The sequence below is a fragment of the Saccopteryx leptura genome, chromosome 3, assembly GCF_036850995.1.
Source record: "Saccopteryx leptura isolate mSacLep1 chromosome 3, mSacLep1_pri_phased_curated, whole genome shotgun sequence".
Classification (NCBI taxonomy): domain Eukaryota; kingdom Metazoa; phylum Chordata; class Mammalia; order Chiroptera; family Emballonuridae; genus Saccopteryx; species Saccopteryx leptura.
This window is the reverse complement of record NC_089505.1, coordinates 113,818,831-113,842,060: the sequence shown is the minus strand read 5'-3', so window position 1 is coordinate 113,842,060 and position 23,230 is coordinate 113,818,831. Positions and strand designations below refer to the sequence as shown.

Genomic DNA, 23,230 nt, shown 5'->3' with positions numbered 1-23,230 from the left:
CCCCTTGCTCAAGCCAGCGACCTTGGGCTCAAGCTGGTGAGCCTTGCTCAATCCAGATAAGCCCATGCTCGATCTGGCAACCTCAGGGCTTCGAACCTGGGTCCTCCGCATCCCAGTCCGACACTCTATCCACTGAGCCACAGCCTGGTCAGGCAAGATGCTATGTGTTTTTATATCTCATACTGCATCATAGGAATTTTTCTCATCCTTGCTTCTTTATAATACCCTGTCAATGGTAAAAGGTTAGGAAAGAAGAAGGCAGGCCCAGTCTTGCAAGATAAAGGGAATGAAGTTGTATACAAGGAGCCTGACCATGGACAAACCTGTAGGTCTGCTTCTCTGTGGACTGGGGAAAAGGGTGAGGCTGGAACAGAAGGAAGGGACATCACTGGTTCTGCTCTAACTTTAAAAAGAGTTTTAAAAAGAGGGGTACCTATAGCAAAGGTTGGACAACACCATGTGAGTAATAGCTAATATTATTTTAAGTATAACCCCCCAAAGGGGAACAATGTTGGGGGGAAAACCCTCTGGCTCATATGTATCTCAGAGTCCTATCTTTTCTCTCACTGACTTATAAAAACTATCAATTAATTTGTGACTTTACAAGAAGAAAAGCATCTCTCTAGATCAGAGGCTGGCAATCTACACTCCCCAGGCAAACCTACCTGTCAACTGTTTTTGTAAAGTTTTACTGTAACACATCCAAGATCACTCACTTATGTACTGTCTATGGCTCTCATGTTTCAATGGCAGAGCTGAGTGGTTGCCACAGAAATGGGCCATTTGAATATGACCTACAAGACCAAAAGTATTTACTATCTGGTCTTCTACAAAAAAAGTTTGCCAAGCCATGACCTAGATCCGTGGTTGGGAAACCGCGGCTCGCGAGCCACATGCAGCTCTTTGGCCCCTTGAATGTGGCTCTTCCACAAAATACCACGTGCAGGCACTAATGTTGGTCAGTCCTAATTAAGTTAATAACAATGTACCTACCTTTATAGTTTAAGTTTAAAAAATTTGGCTCTCAAAAGAAATTTCAATCGTTGTACTGTTGATATTTGGCTCTGTTGACTAATGAGTGTGCTGACCATTGATTAGATCACTCACCAAAAATTCTCCTGAAATTGATGTGTGTGCACAGGATTAGATCTTGGGCAAAATAGAAACAAGGGGCAGATATTAGGTGCTCAGTTACAAAGAGGCTATTGATAATAAGAGGACATTCTATAGACTGTCTCAAAGAATAGCTGGAAGGAAAAGTAATCTTAGTCACTGAAGCTCCAGGAGTATAATAACCTGAAAAACTAAACACAGTCCACTTTATTATCTCTGAAATGGATAATCAGACTTACTAAGTAAGGTAAGTGCAGATACTGGTTTCTGCAGCAGGAAAATAAAATTGATCCAACTCAAAGGACAAATAAAACATGCTTGAGAATGGGTGTAGAGTTTACCTCGTACTGTTGGAGACACTGCTTCACGGTGTCGGCATCTGTTTCACTGTTACATTCCTTGCTATTCAGAATCAGATTAGTACTGCCAACCCAGGCTCTCAGATCTTGAACTTTGCCTTCTAGCTGTTCATGCTGATTTAATACTCTAGTCTAAAATAGTAAATGGCAAATCAGATTATAAAAATCTCCAAACCTGCCCAGACTTTGTGAATAAGAACAAGAAATTACTACCTTTTTTACTTCCAGAGCATTCTGGAGGTGGAGCAGTCTAGAACTCCAAGTGTCACTCACAGAGTTGAGGGACTTTTGAAGATTCTTAGCATCTTTCTCTAGAGCCTTCAACAGTTGAGCAGGGACTTCTTGAGGCTGGCTGATGATAATCTGACTCACACACTCCAGTTCCTGCCTCACCACGGTGGACAGATCCTTCAGCTCCATGTCTAAAACCTGAGGTGATAATGTGGCGTTACCTCCAAACTCAAGCCTAGAAATCTTGCTATGTAGGACTCAGCTGTGAACATATCTTCTCTCACCTCATGTCTATATAGGCTTCAGGCCTCCTAAGATGTTTTTATAGAATTCATTAGGTTATCTGGTTCCCACAATCACTAATTTTTGAGATAGGCCAAATAGATATTATATATAACTTCAGTTTACAGAAGAGATGCCTCAATGCTTAAAGGTCATTCAGATAGTAAGCAAAACCTGGATTCACGTTTTCCACTATAACCTGCTGCCTCTGTAAGAATGCCATCATGCCTCATATAATGTTATGCAAAGAAATCAATCAAAAGGACAACTCCCACTCCAAATTCCAAGCAGGCAGAACCAAAGAACATAAAAATATCCCAAGCAGCCTTCCCACTCAGCAAGTCTACAATTTTCTGATCTTCAGTAGAGAAACCCGAAATAAGCTGTGGAAAGTTAGGTAGTCCTTCTGAGCATCATTCAAACTCCCCCTTTAGCCACCCTACCCAAGGTCATACTTTGGATATTGAGAGAACTGGTCAACCTCTATAGTCTCTTCCCTCACTGAAACTCCAATGCCATGACAACTCTTAACCTCCAGTTCAGTGAAGGCTATCTAATTCTATACCCTCAGGAACCTCATTCCATCAGTCATCACTTCCTCTCGCCTCTAACTTCAAGTTCTTTTCTACTGCTTCTTTCTCCTCAGCCCCCAAAATCTACTCAAAACATTCCTCTTTCAGTCCATCTCCTCCAGCTGCTGTCCTACCTCCTTCCTTGCCTGTTCTACCAAACTTATGGAAAGAATGATCTACATTAATTGTTCCCACCTTCCAACCTCCCATTTGTTCTCACTGCAACAAAGCTTATCACGCACCAAACCACGCCCCTGACACTGCTGTTGTGAAAGTCACTAGTGACTTGCAGGTGCTAATCTCCCTCTGTACTCAGTCTCCCTACTGCAGTTAACACTGCAGACTACTCCTCCCTTGAGTCTCTTCTGCTGTGGTTTCTGTGAGACCAGTATTTCCCGGTGTTCTTCAGAGATCTCCAGTTACACCTTTCAATCTATTTTTTGTCATTTAAATAGTGGTGTTTTAAACATGTCTTTCTTCCATCATAGTCTCCATTTCCCCCAAGCTGGCGGGCTGGGAGGAAGGACGCCTCCGGGAACCTACCTTGGCCTGACACAACAGATCCTGTAGCTCTGCCAGGCTACACTCCACTGGTTGGATCTGTTTGGTCCTCATTTCAATGTCTCGTAAAAGAGACAGATAGGACACCAGTTTCTCATCATGTTCTAGACACAGTTGCCGGTTAAATATATTCTGTGGAGCCAAAAAGAAAACTCACTCAGACCTGACATTCTCCTTTTTAAGTCTGCTTTTTAAGCAAGCTGAACCTTACTGATGATAAATAGTAATTTTTACTACAATCAGAGTGGGATGGAATAACATTATTTTGCCTATGTCTTCTCACATCAATAGACAAAAAAATGATTTTATTAACTTCCTCAGGAAGCATAAGTCATAATTATCAATCTCATAAACATCCTTTCAGCAAAATTTCTAAAACCTATTCTAACTTTAGGTAATATCACCCCAGTATTTCAAATTAGCTTCGATATTAGTTTCTATGTTAAAATTTCTACAACTTTCAGATGACATTCAGGATGAGCCATTGCCTAATTTTCTAACAACTGTATTAAAAACTGATAATGATAAACTAAGTTATACTTTAGAGAATCATCTATTGCCAAGATATATACATATATATGCGTACAACTGTGCATATGAAAACTCAGTATCTAGTCAAGAGTTTTAGCATTAGACCAGTTGTATCTTAAAAAAACATTGATACGTCTGACCAGGCAGTGGTGCAGTGGATAGAACGTTGGCTTAGGATGCTAAGGACCCAGGTTCGAAACCTCGAGGTCGATAGCTTGAGCATGGGCTTATCCAACCTGAGGTGTGGGCTCACCAGCATGAGTGCAGGGTCGCCAGCTTGAGCGTGGGATTATAGACATGACGACATGGTCGCTGGCTTGAGTAAGGGGTCGCTGGCTTGAGTAAGGGGTCACCGGCTCGGCTGGAGCCCCCCAGTCAAGGCACATATGAGAAACAATCAATGAACAACTAAAAATGCCACAATTACAAGTTGATGCTTTCATCTCTGTCTCTCACTACAACAAACAAACAAACAAACAAACAAAACAAAAACATAGGCAGATGCAACACACCACTGGGAAACTTACTTTTGTTGCTCTGGAGAGCTCCGCGTTTCCACTTTCATCTCCCTTTCCCCTCGGTGCAGTGAGGAAGGGAGTTTGTTCATTGCCGGGGCTTTCTCTGAGCTTTTCTTGTGGAGTCTCCTCCTCCATCTTCACTGTCGGATACATGACGGGCACTGTCTTTTCCTCACTGGTCTCTGGAATAGCGGGACTAATGGTGGCATCCTGTCGCCCTGTACTCTCTTTCTGAGACATGTCTTTGAACAACTTCTCTGGAAGAAGAGACACCAAGACTCTGGGAACTCCCTGAGTTGCTACACCTTCAAAGGACCCTGCTTCTGCACCTGTAACTGTAGGGTTTGACATTTCTAAAAATTTCTCTCCAGTTATTTCCTGAGTTGTTACCATTTTAGATTCAAGAATTCCACAACATCCACTATCACTTTTGCTCTCCTGAAGATGAAAATCCTTTCTGACTTCTTTGGTGTCTACTCTAGAAATTATTATTTCTTCCAATTTAAGACCCTTTGTTGAGTCAAAAGGTACTTCTTGGTATGATTTTTCTTTATATTCATTAGATGGACAAATCAGATTTTTGGTTTCCTTAGTCTTAGAAGTAACATAGGAATCTTCATAATAGTTGGGCTCCTGTCTGGTGGTTCCTTGGAAAGATGTATCTGTTTCGGAAATTCGGGAACTATCTGTAACTTGAACTCCTCCAACTGATTCCTGGGAGTACAATCCTTTTGGTCTTGGGGTCATGGAAGAGAATGGTTCACTCTGGGCCGCAGCTGTAATTTCTTGAGATAAATTTTCTTCTGGTTTTAAAGTCAAGCAGAGGCTTACATTTTTTACTTCTCCTTCATTGACCTGACTAGAGCTGAAGTATGTTAAAGCGTCTTGATTTCTTATAGAAAGTCCTTCGGGTATCATTGAGGAAGAAGAATCTTCAGCTTTGCAAAGACTAGAAAAGCCCAGCTCTCTATCAGCTTCCTTCCCTTCTATGATTACGGTAATTTCCACTGGCTGACTCTTTATACTGGAGTCACGGTCATTTCTATTGGCAGTTTCTTGGTTCAACTTCTCTTCTGGGAGAACTACTGGTTTGCATGTTTTGACACTGTCTTCTAGAATCATCTCCTTTTTCTCTCTCTTCCTTTTCTCCCCGGTATTCATTGGTTTCTGAATAAGCTGTTCAATCAGTAATTTGCTTGAAGTTTCACAAGTTGATTCTTGTGCTTCTGAAATAATTTCTCTTTGGTTTCCCCCTATTTCTTTATGAGAAATAATTTCTATTTGTGACACTGTTTTTTCCTGCTCTTCATTTATATTTTTTTCCATGTTGTCACTAGCCACTTCTCTGAGTTTAAAATCACAAACTTCTGAGTGAGGGCATGTCGCTGAATGCTGGGTCAATGGTTTCCCTTTACAATCACCAGGGATGATGACATTGACAGACACTTTAACATCTGGAGAAGCTGTCCTCTTATCTTGATCCTTGCACTCCAATTCTTTCAATGAAAATTTCCTGCTCTTCTGTGCCTGCTCCCCATCAGAAATTCTCCTTTTAATCTTTCCTTGTGCAGGTTGACTTCCAATTTGAAATAATTTCTCACTTTCTTTACCACAACTCATTTCAGCAGTCTGATTATAAGCAATTAATGTTTCCTTTCTCAGAAATTCCTTCTTTAATTCACATACTTCGATTCCATCTTGCTTTTCAATCTGAGCCCCATGATCACTGGACTCTGAAGTATCTATTTGGATCAAAGTTGCCAGTTCAGGGCTAATAAGTCTTTTCTCAATAGCTTCCTTTAAAGTCACTCTTTGATCATTAAATATGTCAATGATTCCTCCATTTAGTACCTGACGAGATGCAATAATTCTGACCATGTTTTCATCTACCAATTTCTGTCCCAAAGCTGATGCCAATGTCAGTCTTCGCCCTGTGGCAGTATCTATGATCCCCCCAGTATTTGCTTGAGCTTCCAGAACCTTCAGTGTAGATGCAAAGTCTACTTTTCCCAGCTGAGTTGCTTCAGACAATGTAAGGACTTTGTCACTCACTCCATCTTTAATGTCTGAGAAGGGAATTACTTCTAGATATCTCTGTCCTGATGCAATATCAATCTTACATTTCTTTATTAATTCTGAATAGGGAACAATTCTGTAATTCTCAGGATCTACAATGCCATGCGTCATTCTGGTGGACAATATTGCTTTATTAGTTAACAGTTCTTCTGTTTTAGCTTCTGCCAAGGTCAATCTCTGGCCAGAAATGAGATCTACAAAGCTTCCAGTCAAGGACTGAATTTCTTGGATTTCTCTTTTCAGCTCTGGGGTAGCAAGATCTAATTTTATAGCTTCAGGGAGGGAAATAGTTTCCTTTGTTTCAGGATGAAAAAACTGACGGAGGCTTAAAGTCTCAACTTTTTTGAGTTGCTTGGCTAAATCTTCATCAATGATGCCACGCTTAAAGGCATTGTCAACAGAAAGTCTTATCCCAGATATATGGTGAATGATACCTCCATCTACCACCTGCTTAGTCAACAACTGAATGGCCTCCTCTCTCTCCAAAAGGCCTCTGTCAATGGACTGCATAACTGTTAGAGGGGTCTTGCTATCAGGGTCCATAATTCCAGTTGTTTCCATTTGTAAGCTAATTAATCTTTCCCTAACTGGTTTTTCAGCATCTCTGCCTTTGGAAGCTTTCTCTAGATTTATAAGCTCTGTCTGGTCAGCACTGTCTACCAAGCCAAGATTTAAGGCCAAAGTCACCGAAACCTTTTTGCCTCGTTTCAGGTCAACAATTCCACCAGTCATCACCTGTCCCTCTAAAATCCTGGTGGCTGTATGTGTGTCAAGAAGTCCAACTGCAACTGCTTCCTTCACAGAGCAAAGTGTGTGAGTACGGGGGTCCAATACACCACTAATAGCTTTGTCTGCCACGAGGAGATTATGTAATAATTTCTCATCCATCAGACCTTCATCAATGACTTCTTCAGTTGTTAAAGATTCACAAGTCTGAGAATCAAAGAAGCCCCGAAACATGTTCAGCTTTCCCATCAGTTTCACAGCAGTATGACTGGGCACAATGCCGTGGGCTATTGCTTCATTCAGTAAGAGCTGCTGACCTGTTTGTTCATGAAAGATACCACCATCTAGTAACTGTGTAGATAATATATGTAAGGTAGCTTCTTCAAGCAATTCTGAAGGATGACTGCATGACAAGGAAGTTTCACTTCCCTGATCTGCCTCCTCTGTTTTTTCTAACATCATCACACTTCCACCTGCAGTGTTTGGTTCTTCTGGACTTGGTTTATGGTCATCTGTACCTGAAAATGTTTTATTTAACGCTCTCTTTTTGTCCAGAGAATAAATATTCATGTCATTTTCAGACCTGAATTCCGGTTCTAAATCTACAGTTTTCTCTACCTGAAATTGTAACTTTTTGCTTTGGGGTTTTATGAGAGGTCTTCTAGTTTCACCTGGAATAAGTTCAATTTCAAATGTGTTTGCTTGTTCTTTCTGAGATATAAAGGAAGTCTTTTCGAGAGTCTGCCTTCCTTCCTTTGATGTTTCAACAGAGAAAGGAGCTTTGTCAACCGCTGAGGTCACACCTTCTGCTTCCTCAGGGGGCACTGCAGGGAGAAATCCTCTGCTGATATTTTCTCTGGTAGATGCTTTTGTTAGGTCTTCCTTTTTGGTACCTAACAACTGTCTTCTTAACTCTGATTTAACTTGACCTATGACCTTCAAAGTACCGACATTTGGATTTCTCACTTTTTGTTCCCCTACAAACAGGTCTGTTTCAGGGTTCTCTACAGGGGAACCTTCTGTTACTACAATGGTCTTTTTGCTTTCTGCTTGGGTGCCATTTGCCTGACCAGGATATTCTTTGTTCTGAGGAGAAGAGCGGAACTCATGTGGCCTCACGGTCAGCCTATCGCAGGAAGTTTCTGGGATTTCTACATTCACTGGTTCTTGTAATTCCTCAGGAGTTTCTAGTCTCTGATACCCAATTCCAAACACTTCTGGAGGACTCGCTTGGTCTTTGTCTTTTGCTGTTAGTGTTTCCATCAGTTCATTGTCCAGCAGGAGCAGCCTCTGTCCATCCCGCACATTAATATAGCTGTGAGTCATCAGCTGAAACAGCAGCTTCTCGCTATGGTTTGCCACGCCCTCAGTTTGGCCCTTGCTGCACAAAAGACCAGATGCTCCAGGATTAATGTTCAATTTGCTTTGTTCTGAAGGATCTGCTAATTGCATGTGGGGCATCACATCAGGTATGCAAATTGATTTTAAGTTATTGGCAAGATCTTCGTCCAACATACCATTTTCTATTGCTTTTTTCCAGGACCAAATCTCTGTGGTTGCCGGTAGAAAGAGAGATTTAATATGCTGTCGTCCACTAAGGATTTTATGAGCTAGCTCAGTCGACACAATACCTTGTTCTAGGGCATCTGTAATTGGGAGGATCTCTCCAGATTCAGGCCATAGCAACCCCATGAAAGACCAGAGGGACTCCAGAATCACAAGGGCAATCTTAGGAGCTACTAGATCACTGCTCACTGCTTCATCCATGGTCAGCCTATGCCCAGTGACAGTGTCTATGATGCCCCCTGTCTGAAGCTGCCTTATGAGAATAGCACAGGCCATATCTTGGTCAATCAAATTATGTCTTACAGCCTCTTCCACTGTAAGTCTGTGTCCTGTTCTTGGATCTACTATGCCACCAGCAAAAAGCTGAGCTTCCAGCAATCGGACAGTGACCTGCCTATCTATTAGGCCTTCTTGAACTGCACGGAAAATGCTAACCTTCCGGCCTGATTTCAAGCTCACCATTCCCCCTGCCAATTGCTTGACAGGCAGCAATTTCAGCCCTGATTCTTGGTGGACAATACATCTCTGCATCAGATCCAGCAAACCGATTTTCTCAGCTGTGTTGGGGTCTATCAAATTCTTGGATAATCTCAGATGGGACTCTAACTCTGAGTGAAGCCATTCAGGAATGAGGCCTTGGTGGAAAGCCTCCTCTAGGTTAATACAGTTCTCATTAAGGGGGAGACTGAAACCTCCAGTTGCCAAGTGAGCTTCTAAGATTTTCAGTCCAACTCTCTCACTGATAATTTTCTTCTCAATTGCTTCCACTACAGAAAAAGGGCCTCTGCTCTCAGTAAGGCTGCTTATTAAGGACAGAGTATCCTGTAGCTCCTGAAGCTGCTGGAACATCTGGTGATTAATGAGGTTTCTGGCTAGGCCCTCCTCCAAAGACAGCTTTTCACTGGTCTCAGGGGCAACGAGGCCAGACGTGATAACCTGGGACTCCAGGAGCACAAGGCCTGTGTCCTGGTCAATGAGGCCCCTTTGCATGGCTCTGAAGACGGGAAATATCTCCACTGTGCCTAGGTCAATCACCCCGGCAACTGCTCTGCAACCCTGAAAGAAAAAAATGAGAAAGTACTAATCAGAGAAGCACAGGTGCTGAAAAGAGTCATTCAAAGAACTATACTACAGGGCGGAGCGAAAGCGGTTTATAGTTTGAGCATGCAGAAGAGTTTATTCTTTCCATTATTATTTATTGTATTATTTTCCACATGAACAACTATAAACCCACTTTTGCCCCACCCTGTATATCAAATTCTGATCACAAGAAAAACCCAGCCTAGGAAGGACCCTAAAGTATAGGAAATATTCTGAAGCCTGGCAGTATTAACGTTAAAAAAATGTTTTCTTTCTAAACTGCAGAATGTATAACATGGCCAGAAGTTCACAGATTACATAAGGGATGATAGCATTAAGCAGATCTGAGTGACAAGCTCTATAAAGTAGCAAGCCATGAAAGTCAAAGAACAGCTAATTCTAAGACTAACCACAAAGGTTCTTAAGCCACATACCAGTTCCCCAAAATGAGAATTCAACCCCATATAACAACTTTTCAGTGTTGAAAGCCACGTGGAAGACCTCTGAAGTAGTACTTCCCTGCTGATCGTTCCGCAGGACCAGAGAAGAGAGATTTAAGCACCCCGATAGCCATACGACGGTTCGGTTGTGCTTCTCAGTCAAGGGCTCTGTGTATATGGCTCAAGCAGCCGTCCAGCAATTGGGGCAGTCATATTCCTGGTGGTTAATGCTAGCACTTGCCAAATCAATGGTTCTGAGTTAAATTAGCTCTAGGAATTGAAATTAGCAAGTCAAGGAAAGAACAGACTGGGGTCCTTTGCCTCTAGAACCAGCAGTAACTTTTCTTCTAGTCTGGGTTAGAGTGGGCAGTAACCACGATTACAACTACCACTTGTTGGTCACTTAATATATATATTTACTGAGCACTAATATTTAAGCCTCACAACAATTCTAAGGAAACAATTATTTTAACCTTTAGCCTGTAGGTAAGAAAATGAGGCACAGAGAGATTAGGTAACTTGTTCAATGTCACAAAATGAGTGAGTTTTAGAATCAAACCAAGGTCTCATTCTAAATGTTGGGCCATTATATATATACTGCCCTCCCAGACAGATCCAGAAGAGCATGAAGGAAAAGTACAGTAGAGTCGCATCGTACACAGGGGTTAGGTTCTCTGAGGTGAGTGAATAAGACAAACCTTATATATTACCCAATTTACCTTTGCAAAAAAAAAGCCTAAACACAGGTCCTTAAAAATTCCTATTTTTGCCTGACCTGTGGTGGCGCAGTGAACAAAGCGTTGACCTGGAATGCTGAGGTTGCTAGTTAGAAACCCTGGGCTTGCCTGGTCAAGGCACATACGAGAAGCAACTACTACAAGTTGATGTTTCCTGATCCTCCCACCCTTCTCTCTTTCTGTCCCCCCTCTTAAAAAAATAAATAAAATCTAAAAAAAAACAAACCCTTCTATTTTGAGGATCTGGCCAGTTAGCTCAGTCAGTAGGAGTGTTGTTCCAAAACACTAAGGTTTAGGGTTCGATTCCCGGTCAGGGCACATATAGGAGGCAACCAATAAATGCATAACTAAGTGGAACAACAAATGAATATTCCCCCATCCCCTCTCCCTTCCTCTTTATCTCTCTAAAATCAATCAACCAATCAAAAAAAACCCCCAAAAAACAAATTCCTATTTTGAAGCCTTTTATCACAAAATGATGGTACTGTACTCAGAATTTAAATCACTCAAGTGTTTCACCACTTACAGCACCTCATCACTTTTATTGGCCTCCAACTTTCTACTCTTCTTGTTCACATTCACTATCTTCATCTTCTATAGATGTCCTTTTGTGGTATTAATCTCTGATCCTTATTTAACTCTTTAATGTATCCATGGAGGATCTTGCTGATGCAATTGCCAAGCACTTCCCTGGCTCCTAAATGACCCATCTCATTTCTGCCTCAGTCAGAAGCACCACAGGAGCTGGTACGTTGCCCATTCAGTTTCTAGGAGCAGTACCAGCAGTTCAGTGAGCACTTAATGAATAAATAAAAAGACTGATAAATTATAAGAAAATCCTTAAAATCATTAACCTTTCCCTCTCCAGATTTTTTTTTTTTTTTTGTATTTTTCTGAAGCTGGAAACGGGGAGGCAGTCAGACAGACTCCCGCATGCGCCCGACCGGGATCCACCCGGCACGCCCACCAGGGGGCGACGCTCTGCCCACCAGGGGGCGATGCTCTGCCCCTCCGGGGCATCGCTCTGTCGCGACCAGAGCCACTCTAGCGCCTGGGGCAGAGGCCAAGGAGCCATCCCCAGTGGAAGGGGAAGAGAGAGACTGAGAGGAAGGAGAGGGGGAGGGGTGGAGAAGCAGATGGGCGCTTCTCCTATGTGCCCTGGCCGGGAATCGAACCCGGGACTTCCGCATACCAGGCCGACGCTCTACCACTGAGCCAACCGGCCAGGGCCCAGATTTTAAAAACATTCAATGAGGATTTCAAGCTTGATTCATTGCACACTGTAAAAGATACAGAAGGGATAGCAAATAAGGGAACATCTCACTCTATTTGTTCAAATAATGGAATAACGAACAAATTTTCCAAACTATTTAAAATATTATGTTATTCCCCATCCCCCCTTGTTTTCTGACCCATAATGTAGAGTTTAACTTGTATATAGTAAATGTATGTTATGCAAATCTGTTAAGTATCTGTTCTAGAGAGACTGAAGGAAAAATCGCATAGCCATATGACTCTTTTAAAACATATAAAAATCTCCTTTGACAAAATCCATGCAAAGACTATTCTGAAGCAGAAAACTTGAAAAAGGAAAAGATTCTTTTGTGAACTTCTAATTTCTTCTGTGAGATTCCTGGAGTTCCAGAATGCTGATACTGAAGAAAAGCTCAAGTCTAGCCAAAGAAAAAAGACTACACACTGTTCCTTCCAACACCTTTGTAACTGGAGGACAGGCAGGAAGCACTGAGCTGGGAAGTAATCCAGAGAAGTCCATTTCAGTCCCACTAAACATGAGCATTCTGACCTAAACAAGCAGAAGACGACAGAGGGAGAGGAGGAAAGAAAACATAAAAGGCTTCTACTTACCAGAGTTGCAGGGCACGCCTTGGGCGGATAATAGATAGAGCCTTACGGAGCAGCTCAGCCGTATCGCACACACAGTGTAAGCTTGGTGTTAGCGTCCAGCATGCGACTGTTTTTTTGTATTTTGTGTTTTTTTGCAAAAAAGAACCCCAAACAGGTCGTCCTCTTTTCCCTTTGTGCATTTGTGCTTAAACTCCAAAGGGTTAGTGAAACTTGTAAGCAAGGATGTCAGTTAATCAGAACAATACTTCACATGAAACACACAAACAGTAACAGAGACACATCATGCTCAATGTAGTGGTGCTCAGCAGCTTGTCTCTCCTTTTTTTCTCCCCTTTTTTAACCTTTCAAAATGAGAACTGGATATTCTCAGCAAGCAATTGTTAAAACTTTTCACATACACCCTTATATGGTGAAGCAACAAGCCATCAAGAGTGGGCTACCTTACAGAGAGAATGTTAAACCAGCACCTTCTTTTTGAAAATCTACTCTCAGATAAATCATAGCTGGTCCTGTCTTACGTTCTTTACAACTCTAGCTCCTGCTGCACAAATTTTATAAGGACCAGAGTCAAAGCACATTTTTCGGAATATCATTTTAAGCATCATCTAGACCAAATTTGGTTACCATGTGAGCTTTAATTTTGGCCTGCCTCACATAAGTTGGCCATTGCTTCACAACATAGGAAATAAGCAGGCAAACACACATATATATCCCAGAGACACATGTATATAATATGGTAAGTTTACATATACACAAGTATCCAGGAAGAACTTAGGACAACCAGCAGGAATTTAACAACTTTCATATGGTCCAGGAAACAAACATGAGTAGGAACTGGTAAAAGTGTCACATGATCGAATGACTATGGGTAAGGGGAACCAGCGTCTCAGTCAGTGCAGCTCATCCACCAGTTTGCTTTGGATATATACATTTCTCACTTACTTAGTAGATATGAAAAAAGGTCTTAGGGGAAGAGGTTTATGGTTTTTTCTCCCAAATGTTTGGAACTCAGCTATCAACTTCTGAGTGACAATGCCACAGAAAAGTAATCTTATTGCTCTCTGATTAGATATAAAATTTATGTTCTCCTTGACTACAGTCTGCCAGAAAATGGCAGACAACAAAATGGTGGACAAGGTCTAAAGGTTAGCCGTAAATCCCTTCTAGTGTTTTTACTGACCAACACATCATGGAACCCCAGTAAAGAAACACAAGACAAATGGCTGCTATGGTGAGGTTAAATAAGGTAATAATTAAGTCACATTGGTAAGCTAGTGATCATGACTTTCAACCAGCAAAGCTGCTTTCATACCATTCCAAAGGTACCCTCCCAAAATTTGGAGAGTAAAACTAAAAGTACCTTTTGTTCTGTCTGCTGGGCCAGCTGGCTCTGAAGTTGGTGAAGCTGGTTTGCTGAACCATCACATAGGTCGTGGTAAGCCTTATTCAGGGCATTCAATTGCTCAGATATCTGTTCCTTCTCTTTTTCTGAGAGCCTGGAAGATGAAGAATTAAGGCTCTTTTAGAACAAAACCTTTCAACAAACTCTATTCTATTGCTTCACAATCGAGACTTCTCCAACTTGGAGGGTATTTTTCTTTGTCACTGCTAACTACGGATCATGTGGACAGAGCTCCATACTCATTGAACACTTTGACTTCTAACTCATAGTTTTCCTGTTTATCTCAAATCAAGTCACGATTCTTGGTGATGTCATTGCTCACGTCACCAATTGTCTATAACACCCCAGGCTTGAAGTCTTGCAATCTTCCCAATCCAATGGCCTCCACTCCACTGCAGCCCCACCCCATGGCAAACTTGGACCCTGACATCAATCTAAAATTATTCCCCTTCTGTCACTTTAAACTTTAAGAATCTACTGATTAAAACTCCTAATTATAACCCTACTTCTCCAGTTTTCTTTCTTTACTCCTACACCTCTTTTATTTATTTATTTATTGTTTGTTTATTTTTCATCTTAATGGGGTGACATTGATAAATCAGGGTACATATATGTTCAGAGAAAACATCTCTAGGTTATTTTTTTTTTTAAGACTTTATTCAATTTTCAGAGGGGGGGGGAGAGAGAGAGAGAGAGAGAGAGAGAGAGAGAGAGAGAGAGAGAGAGAAGGAAGAGGAAGAGAAGCAGGAAACATGAACTCCCATATATGCCTTGACTGGGCAAGCCCAGGGTTTCAAACTGGCGACCTCAGTGTTCCAGATCAATGCTTTATCCCACTGCGCCACCACAGGTCAGGCCATCTCTAGGTTATTTTGACATTTGATTATGCTGCATTCCCATCACCCAAAGACCAATTATCTTCTGTCTCCTACACCTCTTTTAAAAATGAAATATTTTAAACAAAGACTATAATAAATTCTCATTTACCTATTACCCAACTATCCAGCATTACCAAATTTTAGTATCTTACCAGATTTGCTTTAGATACTTTTCTTAGAAATAAGACATTACAGATATAAAGTACAATGTGTATTTATCTCCAACTCCATTACTTTCCCTTTCTCCCCAGAGGCAATCACTATCTTGAATCAGGTAAATTTTTCAAGTCTCTTTCTCATTCTACATTATGTTTTTGAAATTGAATCCTGTGGTTTATTACAACTATCGCCTACTTAATGAGATTTTCCAAGTCTTCCTTGATTCCTCCATTTTCTCTTAATCTTTCTGTCCTCTCTATTATATTGTTTCCTCTCTTTAGAGTCCAGATCCCACAGTCCATCAACTCAACCAGTCCTAATTATTATCCTTACTAATCTGAAAAACTCCAGCCCCAGATCAATCAAACCACTGGACTTCCCTGCTCCCACATGCAGGCTGCTAAGCATAACAGGTAGGGAGAAATCCCACAACCATGAAGAAGAGATCCTTACTGGGTTCTACTCAGGGGAAGAACAAAAAGCAACTCGTAGTTGCTTCCCGTATGTGCCTTGACCAGGCAGCCTGGCACTTCAAACTGGTGACCTCAGTGTTACAAGTCGATGTTTTATCCACTGTGCCACCACAGGTCAGGCCATGCCACACCTATCTTAATCTCCTTTTTCTCAGACTTCAGAAGAAAAGCTATCTCAACTCCTGTGTAAGGTGCACTTTCTACCCACTGATGCATTTTATCCTCTCCAACACCCTCTGGAACCCCTCTCCTATTACTTTAATCTTTCTCCCTTTAAGGCTTGATACAGAGTCCATAAATACAGTTAAGTCGCTCTGATATTTTAAGAAAACAAAGCTCTTTCTTGATTATATAGTCTACTCTAATTATTTCTACTTTATTCTTTCCTTTCCTATAGCCAAGCTTCTTGAAAGAGTGTCTAATTTCATTATCACTACTTTCCTTACTTCATGTGCTCATCAGACTAAATCTGACATCATCCCCAACTTTACATCAAAGTCACTCAAAACTTCCAACTTGCCAAATTTAATAGACACTTCTCAGTCTTAACCTTTCTTGACTTCTGACCACTCCCTTCTTTTCAGAATTCTGTTCTCTCTTGGGGTCTGAGGTATCACTCAGAATTTTCCTTTTACTTCTCTCAGGGTTCCTTTATAGGACAAGAAACATTGAGAAGCCCCTGAGCCTGGTAAACTAATCCATTCTTACGGTTTCTACTATGCTGATGGCTCAAGTCTCTATCACTTTAGACTTCTCTCATTAACTCTAAATGTACATACACAGCTGCAGACCAGATAACTGTAGTGGAACTATGTAATGCATAAATTCATATGTTAGGTGCCTCCTAATATATAGTAGGTATTTTCATTCTGATGTCCTGTGGGTCTTCACATTCATAGTATCTAAAAGTAAAGCTGCCCTCTTCTCCCTTAACCCACACCTTCTCCTGTAATACCTCTCTTGGTTAGTGGCATCACCATATACCCAGTGGCCTAAGCCAGAAACCAGAGAGTTATATCTGATAATTTTTGTTTATCACCAAACCCCGCAAGTTCACCATCCTTAATATCCTTAGAATCTTGGCCCCTTCTCCATCCCTCATCATTTCTTGTCAATTATCAGAACAACTTCTTTTTTTTTTTCCACAGAGACAGAGAGAGTCAGAGAGAGGGATAGACAGGGACAGACAGACAGGAACGGAGAGATGAGAAACATCAATCATTAGTTTTTCGTTGTGCTGAAACACCTTAATTGTTCATTGATTGCTTTCTCAAACGTGCCTTGACCGTAGGCCTTCAGCAGACTGAGTAACCCCTTGCTCGAGCCAGCACCTTGGGTCCAAGCTGGTGAGCTTTGCTCAAACCAGATGAGCCCGCGCTCAAGCTGGTGACCTTGGGGTCTCGAACCTGGGTCTTCCGCATCCCAGTCCGACGCTCTTATCCACTGCGCCACCGCCCAGTCAAGCAGAGAACAACTTCTTAAATGGTCGCTCAGTCCCCTATTCTTGCCCCCTATATATAATGCATTCTCTATCAAATTGTTCTAAAAATCGTTATCAACAAAATCCGATCATGTTTATACCTCCCCATAGTCAACAAGGTCAAATGCAAATTCCTCAGCATGAACTACAAGGCTCTTCACCATCTGACTCTTGCTGCCCTGAATTCGCCAGCCCGAATTCTTATCACAACCCTAAGTTTTAGCCAGGTAGATCTGGACCCCAAATGTGCCAAAATTTCTCATTTAACACTTACTTATGACCATGCTTGGCCAAGAAGATCTGTGACGTTTTAATGGCCTCAGAGACTTGCTCCCTCTTGGTTGTCAGCTCCTCTGCCAGAACCTATTTAGTAGAAATAAAGAGAAAAGACTCAGAACCTAAAAAAATTAAAGAATCCAAAATTATTTGAAATAACTTTTTAAAAATCCAAGGCAAAACTTAGCTTAGGTCAGATTATTATTACCAATGAGCTATATGCAGCTGATTAAAAAGAAATATAAATAAGATGACTCCTTAAATTGAACATTTCCTGAGGTAACAGTCATTCTTGGGTGGCCCACATGTGACTTGTATTATACTACCTTCTGCATTATATTACTATATCCAGGAAGAGCCAGAGGGACCTGCTACTTACCTGCTGTTCTAAAATAGCTTTTTCAATGTCTGTCACTTCTTTGGCCTGGGATGAGGTAGCTTTGCTTTGTGTATTCCTTGCTAGGGTAGACACCCAGCCCAAAAGCTCTTTAACCTTTTCCACATGTTCCTGTTTCTCCTCTTCTACCACTTTCTAGAACAGGAAATAGAAAATCAGTATGTTGGTCAGTCTTATTAGACTGGCCTGACTTTAGATTTCCTAAAATAGAGACACAAAAGTTACCTAAATCAGTAAGAAGCGAAAATAACCCCAAATTATCTATAATTTACCCAGCCTACAACACGGCTCACAGGTGCCTGACTATGGGACACAAATAGCGAAGTTCATTATATCTAGGTTAGCACCTTTCTACAAAAAAATAATAATAAAAAAAAGCACACTATTTTATATATGATAGGGACTCAATAATTATTTACTGATTTTAAAAAACCCCTCACATATAGCAGCTTATTTGCACAATTCTTATATTTACAGGTAAAAAGACTGAGGTAGACAGTGACATTAGAGGAGTCTTTTACTAACTTATACAGGCAAAAGTTGATATGGGTTAATATTTCCAAAAGCATTTCTTTTATAAGAGTAGGTGAATATGTGGAAACTTATTTTGCAAAGACATAGAAGATTTTTATAATTATAAAAGATTACATACTCATTACAAAAAACACCAATAATGTGAAATACACAATATTTATATATATCCCTTAATCTCATTCCCCCAGAAATTTGATATATATACTTCTGAAGTTGTTTGCATGTTCATATTGTATCTTGGTGGTACACACAGTGGTTATTTTTTTTTTAAACCATAATTATACATAGTATTCTAACTTGCTTTTCCCCCCCAAAATAATATATTATAAACATCTTCCTGTGTCAGTTTACTTAAATCTATTTCACTATTTTTAACAGCTTTAGAGCATTTCATTGTAAATAATTTGTATGCTTCCAATATTTTCTTTTTCTTTTTTTTAAATTTGAGAGACGCAGGGATAGAGACAGGAACATCGAGCTGCTCCTGTATGTGCTCTGATCAGGGACTTGAACCGGTAACCTCCAAAGGCCAGGACAATGCTCCAACCAATGGGGCTATCTGGCCAGGGCTTAATTTTTTTATTGATTGATTGATTTTTACAGAGACAGAAAAAAGAAGGGAGAGAGAAGAGAGGGGAACGGAAGCATTCATTTGTTGTTCCACTCAGTTGTGCATTCATTGGTAGCTTTCTGTGTGTGCCCTAACCTGGGATCGAACACACAACCTTGTTTTGGGAGACATTCTTAACTGACCGAGCTAATCAGCCAGGACTTCCAATAATTTCCTTTAACAAATAGTGCTTTATTAAAGGCCTTTGTTCACATCTTTTCTTCATCCTTAACATATCTCCATAATCAAGATACTTGGAAGTGGGAGTGTTGGATATAATACAGTCAATCCTCATCATTATTCAGATTCCATATCTGTGAATTTATCTACTCACTAAAATTTATTTGTAACCCCAAAATCAAGATCTGTTCATTTTCACAGTCATTCCCAGACATGCAGAGTGGTAGCAAAATATTTCAGTCATCTAATGTTCCCAGCTGGGGTAGAGTAAGGTGACACTTTGCCTTCTTGTGCTAGCTCTTACACTATAAACAAGTGTCCTTTCCACAGTCTGTATAGTGCCATGGTTTTCATATTTTTGTGTGTTTTTAAAAATATTTTATTAATTGAATTATATATAGAGAGAGAAAGAGGAAGGCTGGAGGAGTGAGAAGCATCAACTGATAGTTGCTTCTTGTATGTGCCTTGACCAGGTAAGCCCAGGGTTTTGAACCATCAACCTCAGCATTCTAGGTTGATGCTTTATCCATTGCATCACCACAGGTCAGGCATTTCTGTGTTTTTGTTAGTGATCTTGCTGTTTAAAATGGATCCAAGTGTAGTACTGAGATGCAGTCTTATGTTCCTAAAAACAGGAAGACTGGGATGTGCCCTGTGGAGATAAAATGTGTTATGTAAGCTTTGTTTACTTAGGACCCAACTGTCCTCACCTCCTCCTCTTCCAGTCGCTGGAGCGCATCACTGATATATTTTACGTGCTGAGTCGTTAAGGTCACCAAGGCTGTGTATCGAGTCCTTAAGTCCATGAACTATGGTTCAAAAATACAATTTAGATAAATTACCCACCAGAAAAGTATATTGAAGTTGTTGACAATAAGAGGAAGTTTTTGTGAAGTCACATGCTCAACAGAAAGGTGAGCTGTAAATGAAACTGCAAGGCCCAGACAAAGGAACCTCCTTAAGGGAAGACGCGGCCTATGTCCTTCCCCGACCCGTTCACCTCTTGTGTGATGGCATCTGAAGAGGAGAGCATGCGACGGCGCTTGCCAGGGGACTTCTGCTGTGATTCCACAAAGGCCTTGTATGTCATCAGCTGCAATTCATAGTCCTGGGGAGGAAGAAATTCACTACCTTTATGTAGGGCTTTATAGCTCACACACATCATATAATAGAAATCACAGATCATTGCTGGAAGGCATTTTGGTGATCTTTTAAAATAAAAGTTAGACACTTTTCCTGTAAAAGCAGGGACAGATGGAACTGCTGGGCCAGGCTAGTTTTGTCAAAACTACTTACCTCTGCCACTGTTAAGTGAAAGCAGCCACAGACAGTAAGTCGAAGAAAAGAGCATGGTTGTACTACAATAAATCTTTACTTATGGACACTGAAAGTTGAATGAAGTTTCTATAATTTTCATGTGTCACAAAGTATTATTCATCTTTGCTTTTTTCAGGCACTTCTCATGGGCCATAATAGAAATAGGTGTATAGGCCAGATTTAGCCTCTGGGTCATAGCTGCTGACCCCCAAATCTGCAGTGTGTTTGCTGATCAGCCTTTTCATCTCATGCATGGGCAACTGAAGCCCAGAAACAGAAAGTGAATTTGCCTAATAAACTCAGTGGGTAAACAACAAAGTCAGGGTTACAATCTCAGGGTTTTAACTTCTAAAGCAAGGCTCTACTTGTGTCGCCACACTGTTCTGTCATGTCCTCTGCAATCCTGAGTGCTGCCCTACTCCAGGCCCTCTTCATCTCTCACAGACAGGGCCAGGAGCCTCTTAGTTACTCTCCTGCTTATGATCTCACCTCCAACTTATTTTATATCCAGCCACAAGAATAATTTTTCTAAAACAAATATGACCACTTTGTTCCTCTGCTTAAAAGCTTTCAAAGACATAGAGCAAAAATTTCTCAAATACCAACATGCATACAAATCATCTGAGGATCTTGTTAAAATGTAGATTCTGATTTGTAAGGGAAAGACCCTGCATTTCTAACGAGCTCCCAGGTGGTGTTCTTGGTTCAAAGATCACGTTTTGAGTAGCAAGAATAGAAAGTAAAGCCAAAAGAACTGAACACAGCAGTTCACAGGTTGGCTCTGGACTCTTTCTCATTTCCCGGTCACTGCTTCTTTGTACCATACTCCTTCTAGCTACTCCAGAATATTTCCTATGTCTTCACCTATTCACTGTATGTTCATTCCTCTATGCCTTTGATTATGCAGTTTCTTTTGCCTAGAATATCTCACTTTCTGTTGTCTACTTAGAAAACCCTAGGCGGAAGAAAACATGGAATGAGTTTCTTAAGCAACCTACAGAATAATAGTAGTAGTAGTATTAATAAAAGAGTAATAATAAAAAAAGCAGGTGCTACCATTTACTGAATGTGTTTTAGGTTTACAGCATTGTCCTATGTATACATTATACCATTTTAATCTCACAGTCAATCTGTGAGGTTGTTACCATTCTCATTTTGTATGTATTGCAACAGATAATCCAAGAGGCTAAGTGCTTGCTCAAAGTCTAAAGCCTGGAAATGGTGAAGGTAGGGTTTGAACTCAACTCTTTGTGATATCAAGTCTTCTATTATTAACTAAGGAAATCCATTCATTCAAAAACTCTTTGCTGAGCATCTACCATATGCCAGGCATTGTGCTGAGCACTACACACACAGTGGAGAACGAGTCAAAAAACCTTGCCCCTCCCCTGGAACTTATGTTCTAGTTAGAAGGCACATAATAAACAAGTAAATATATAACAATATCAGGTCATTTTTATTTAAAGATGTTATTGGAGCAATGGGGGGGGGGGCAGATCAGGCATGACCTCATAATCCACAAAGAACTTAAAATTTTATTATAAGTGCCTGACCAGGCGGTGGTGCAGTGGGTAGAGCGTTGGACTGGGACGCAGAGGACCCAGGTTCGAAAACCTGAAGTCGCCAGCTTGAGCATGGACTCATCTGGTTTGAACAAGGCTCACCAGCTTGAGTCCAAGATCGCTGGCTTGAGCAAGAGGTCACTCGGTCTGTTGTGGCCCCCTAGTCAAGGCACACATGAGAAAGCAATCAATGAACAACTAAGGTGCTGCAACGAAGAATTGATGCTTCTCATCTCTCTTCCTTCCTATCTGTCTGTCCCTATCTGTCCCTCTCTCTGTCTCTCTCACACACACAAAAAAATTATTATAAGTATGATATGAAGCCTTTGGACAGTTGTGAGCAAGAGAACAACATGATCCAATTTTCTATGTTTCATCTATTGTAAGGTACAAAATTTCACATTTTAGTAGCTCTAAAATTGAAATATGTCTTAAAATCAATGGCATTTGCACCATTAGCAGTTTCTTTTTTTTTTTGGTAGTGTATATCATAGGTGGTGTTTGAACCTCTGTGACAGGTAGTATGTTCTAAGGCTGAGTCTGCAGCTTGTGGGAAAACAGCCTGTGGGGCAGGAGCAAGAGGCCAGCTCGGAGGCAGTGGAGCAGTTTGAGAAGAGTCCTCACTTAGACGTAAACCAGGGAAATGGTGGGGGTTGGGGGTGGGAATGAGAGGTAGTCAAATACAAGACACGTTGGAAGATGGAGCCAGCTTGTTAAGTCCAAAGACTGAACACAAAGCTTAAAGCAAAGAGAAATGTTAAGGATGACTCTTGGGTTTTTTGTCTCAGCAAGTAGGAAAATGCTGATACTATATCCTGATATAAGCAACATGGAGAGAAAACCCAAATACTGTTTTGACATGTTAAGTTTAAGAGGCCTGTGGGTCATCCAAATGAAGATTCCTGGAATCACGGTTTATGTCTGGTACTTCCCTGAGCATCCTGAAATGCAGGGCCAGGAGCAGTGCACATCTGCACCAGCTGAGGGAGGGGCCAGCCTGGAGCAGAGGAGCGACAGTGAAAAACCTGCAGCGACAGTGCAGGTGTTCCTACGCTGGTGATCACTATGTTCCCTTTGGGGTGTGGCAGTTACCTTTACAATAGTGGAGTACTGCTGGGAAAATTTTTGACACTGGTCCAATTTTGTCTGATTTCTCTCAATTTCTGCAAACAGATCCTAGGGACCAAAATATCACAACATTAGCTTTGTCACTGAAACCGCTGAAATGAATAATAAACAATGAAAGGACATTTATTAGGTTCTAAGGCAGTAGTTTTCAAACCTTAGCATCATCAGAATCACCT

The 23,230-nt window shown here is 41.0% G+C and overlaps 1 protein-coding gene and 1 non-coding gene across 15 annotated transcripts in view; both read right to left on the bottom strand.

Annotated features, from left to right (window-relative positions):
• MACF1 (microtubule actin crosslinking factor 1) overlaps window positions 1-23,230 on the bottom strand; it is a 370,922-nt gene that overhangs the window by 130,150 nt on the left and 217,542 nt on the right. For 8 of the 14 annotated variants that reach the window (XM_066375911.1, XM_066375914.1, XM_066375912.1 and 5 more), the window contains 10 exons: window positions 23,019-23,102; window positions 20,048-20,155; window positions 19,758-19,856; window positions 17,706-17,858; window positions 17,325-17,413; window positions 14,019-14,154; window positions 4,177-9,591; window positions 3,101-3,250; window positions 1,686-1,901; window positions 1,455-1,604 (listed from right to left, as the gene is read on the bottom strand). In XM_066375911.1, the coding sequence (XP_066232008.1) occupies window positions 1,455-1,604; window positions 1,686-1,901; window positions 3,101-3,250; window positions 4,177-9,591; window positions 14,019-14,154; window positions 17,325-17,413; window positions 17,706-17,858; window positions 19,758-19,856; window positions 20,048-20,155; window positions 23,019-23,102 (6,600 nt within the window). The remainder of the gene's footprint in view (window positions 1-1,454; window positions 1,605-1,685; window positions 1,902-3,100; window positions 3,251-4,176; window positions 9,592-14,018; window positions 14,155-17,324; window positions 17,414-17,705; window positions 17,859-19,757; window positions 19,857-20,047; window positions 20,156-23,018; window positions 23,103-23,230) is intronic. The other 6 variants (XM_066375916.1, XM_066375921.1, XM_066375918.1 and 3 more) reach the window with 1 other exon arrangement.
• On the bottom strand, window positions 11,947-12,022 carry TRNAT-GGU (transfer RNA threonine (anticodon GGU)). The gene has a single exon. It is a non-coding gene; the product is annotated as a tRNA-Thr (tRNA).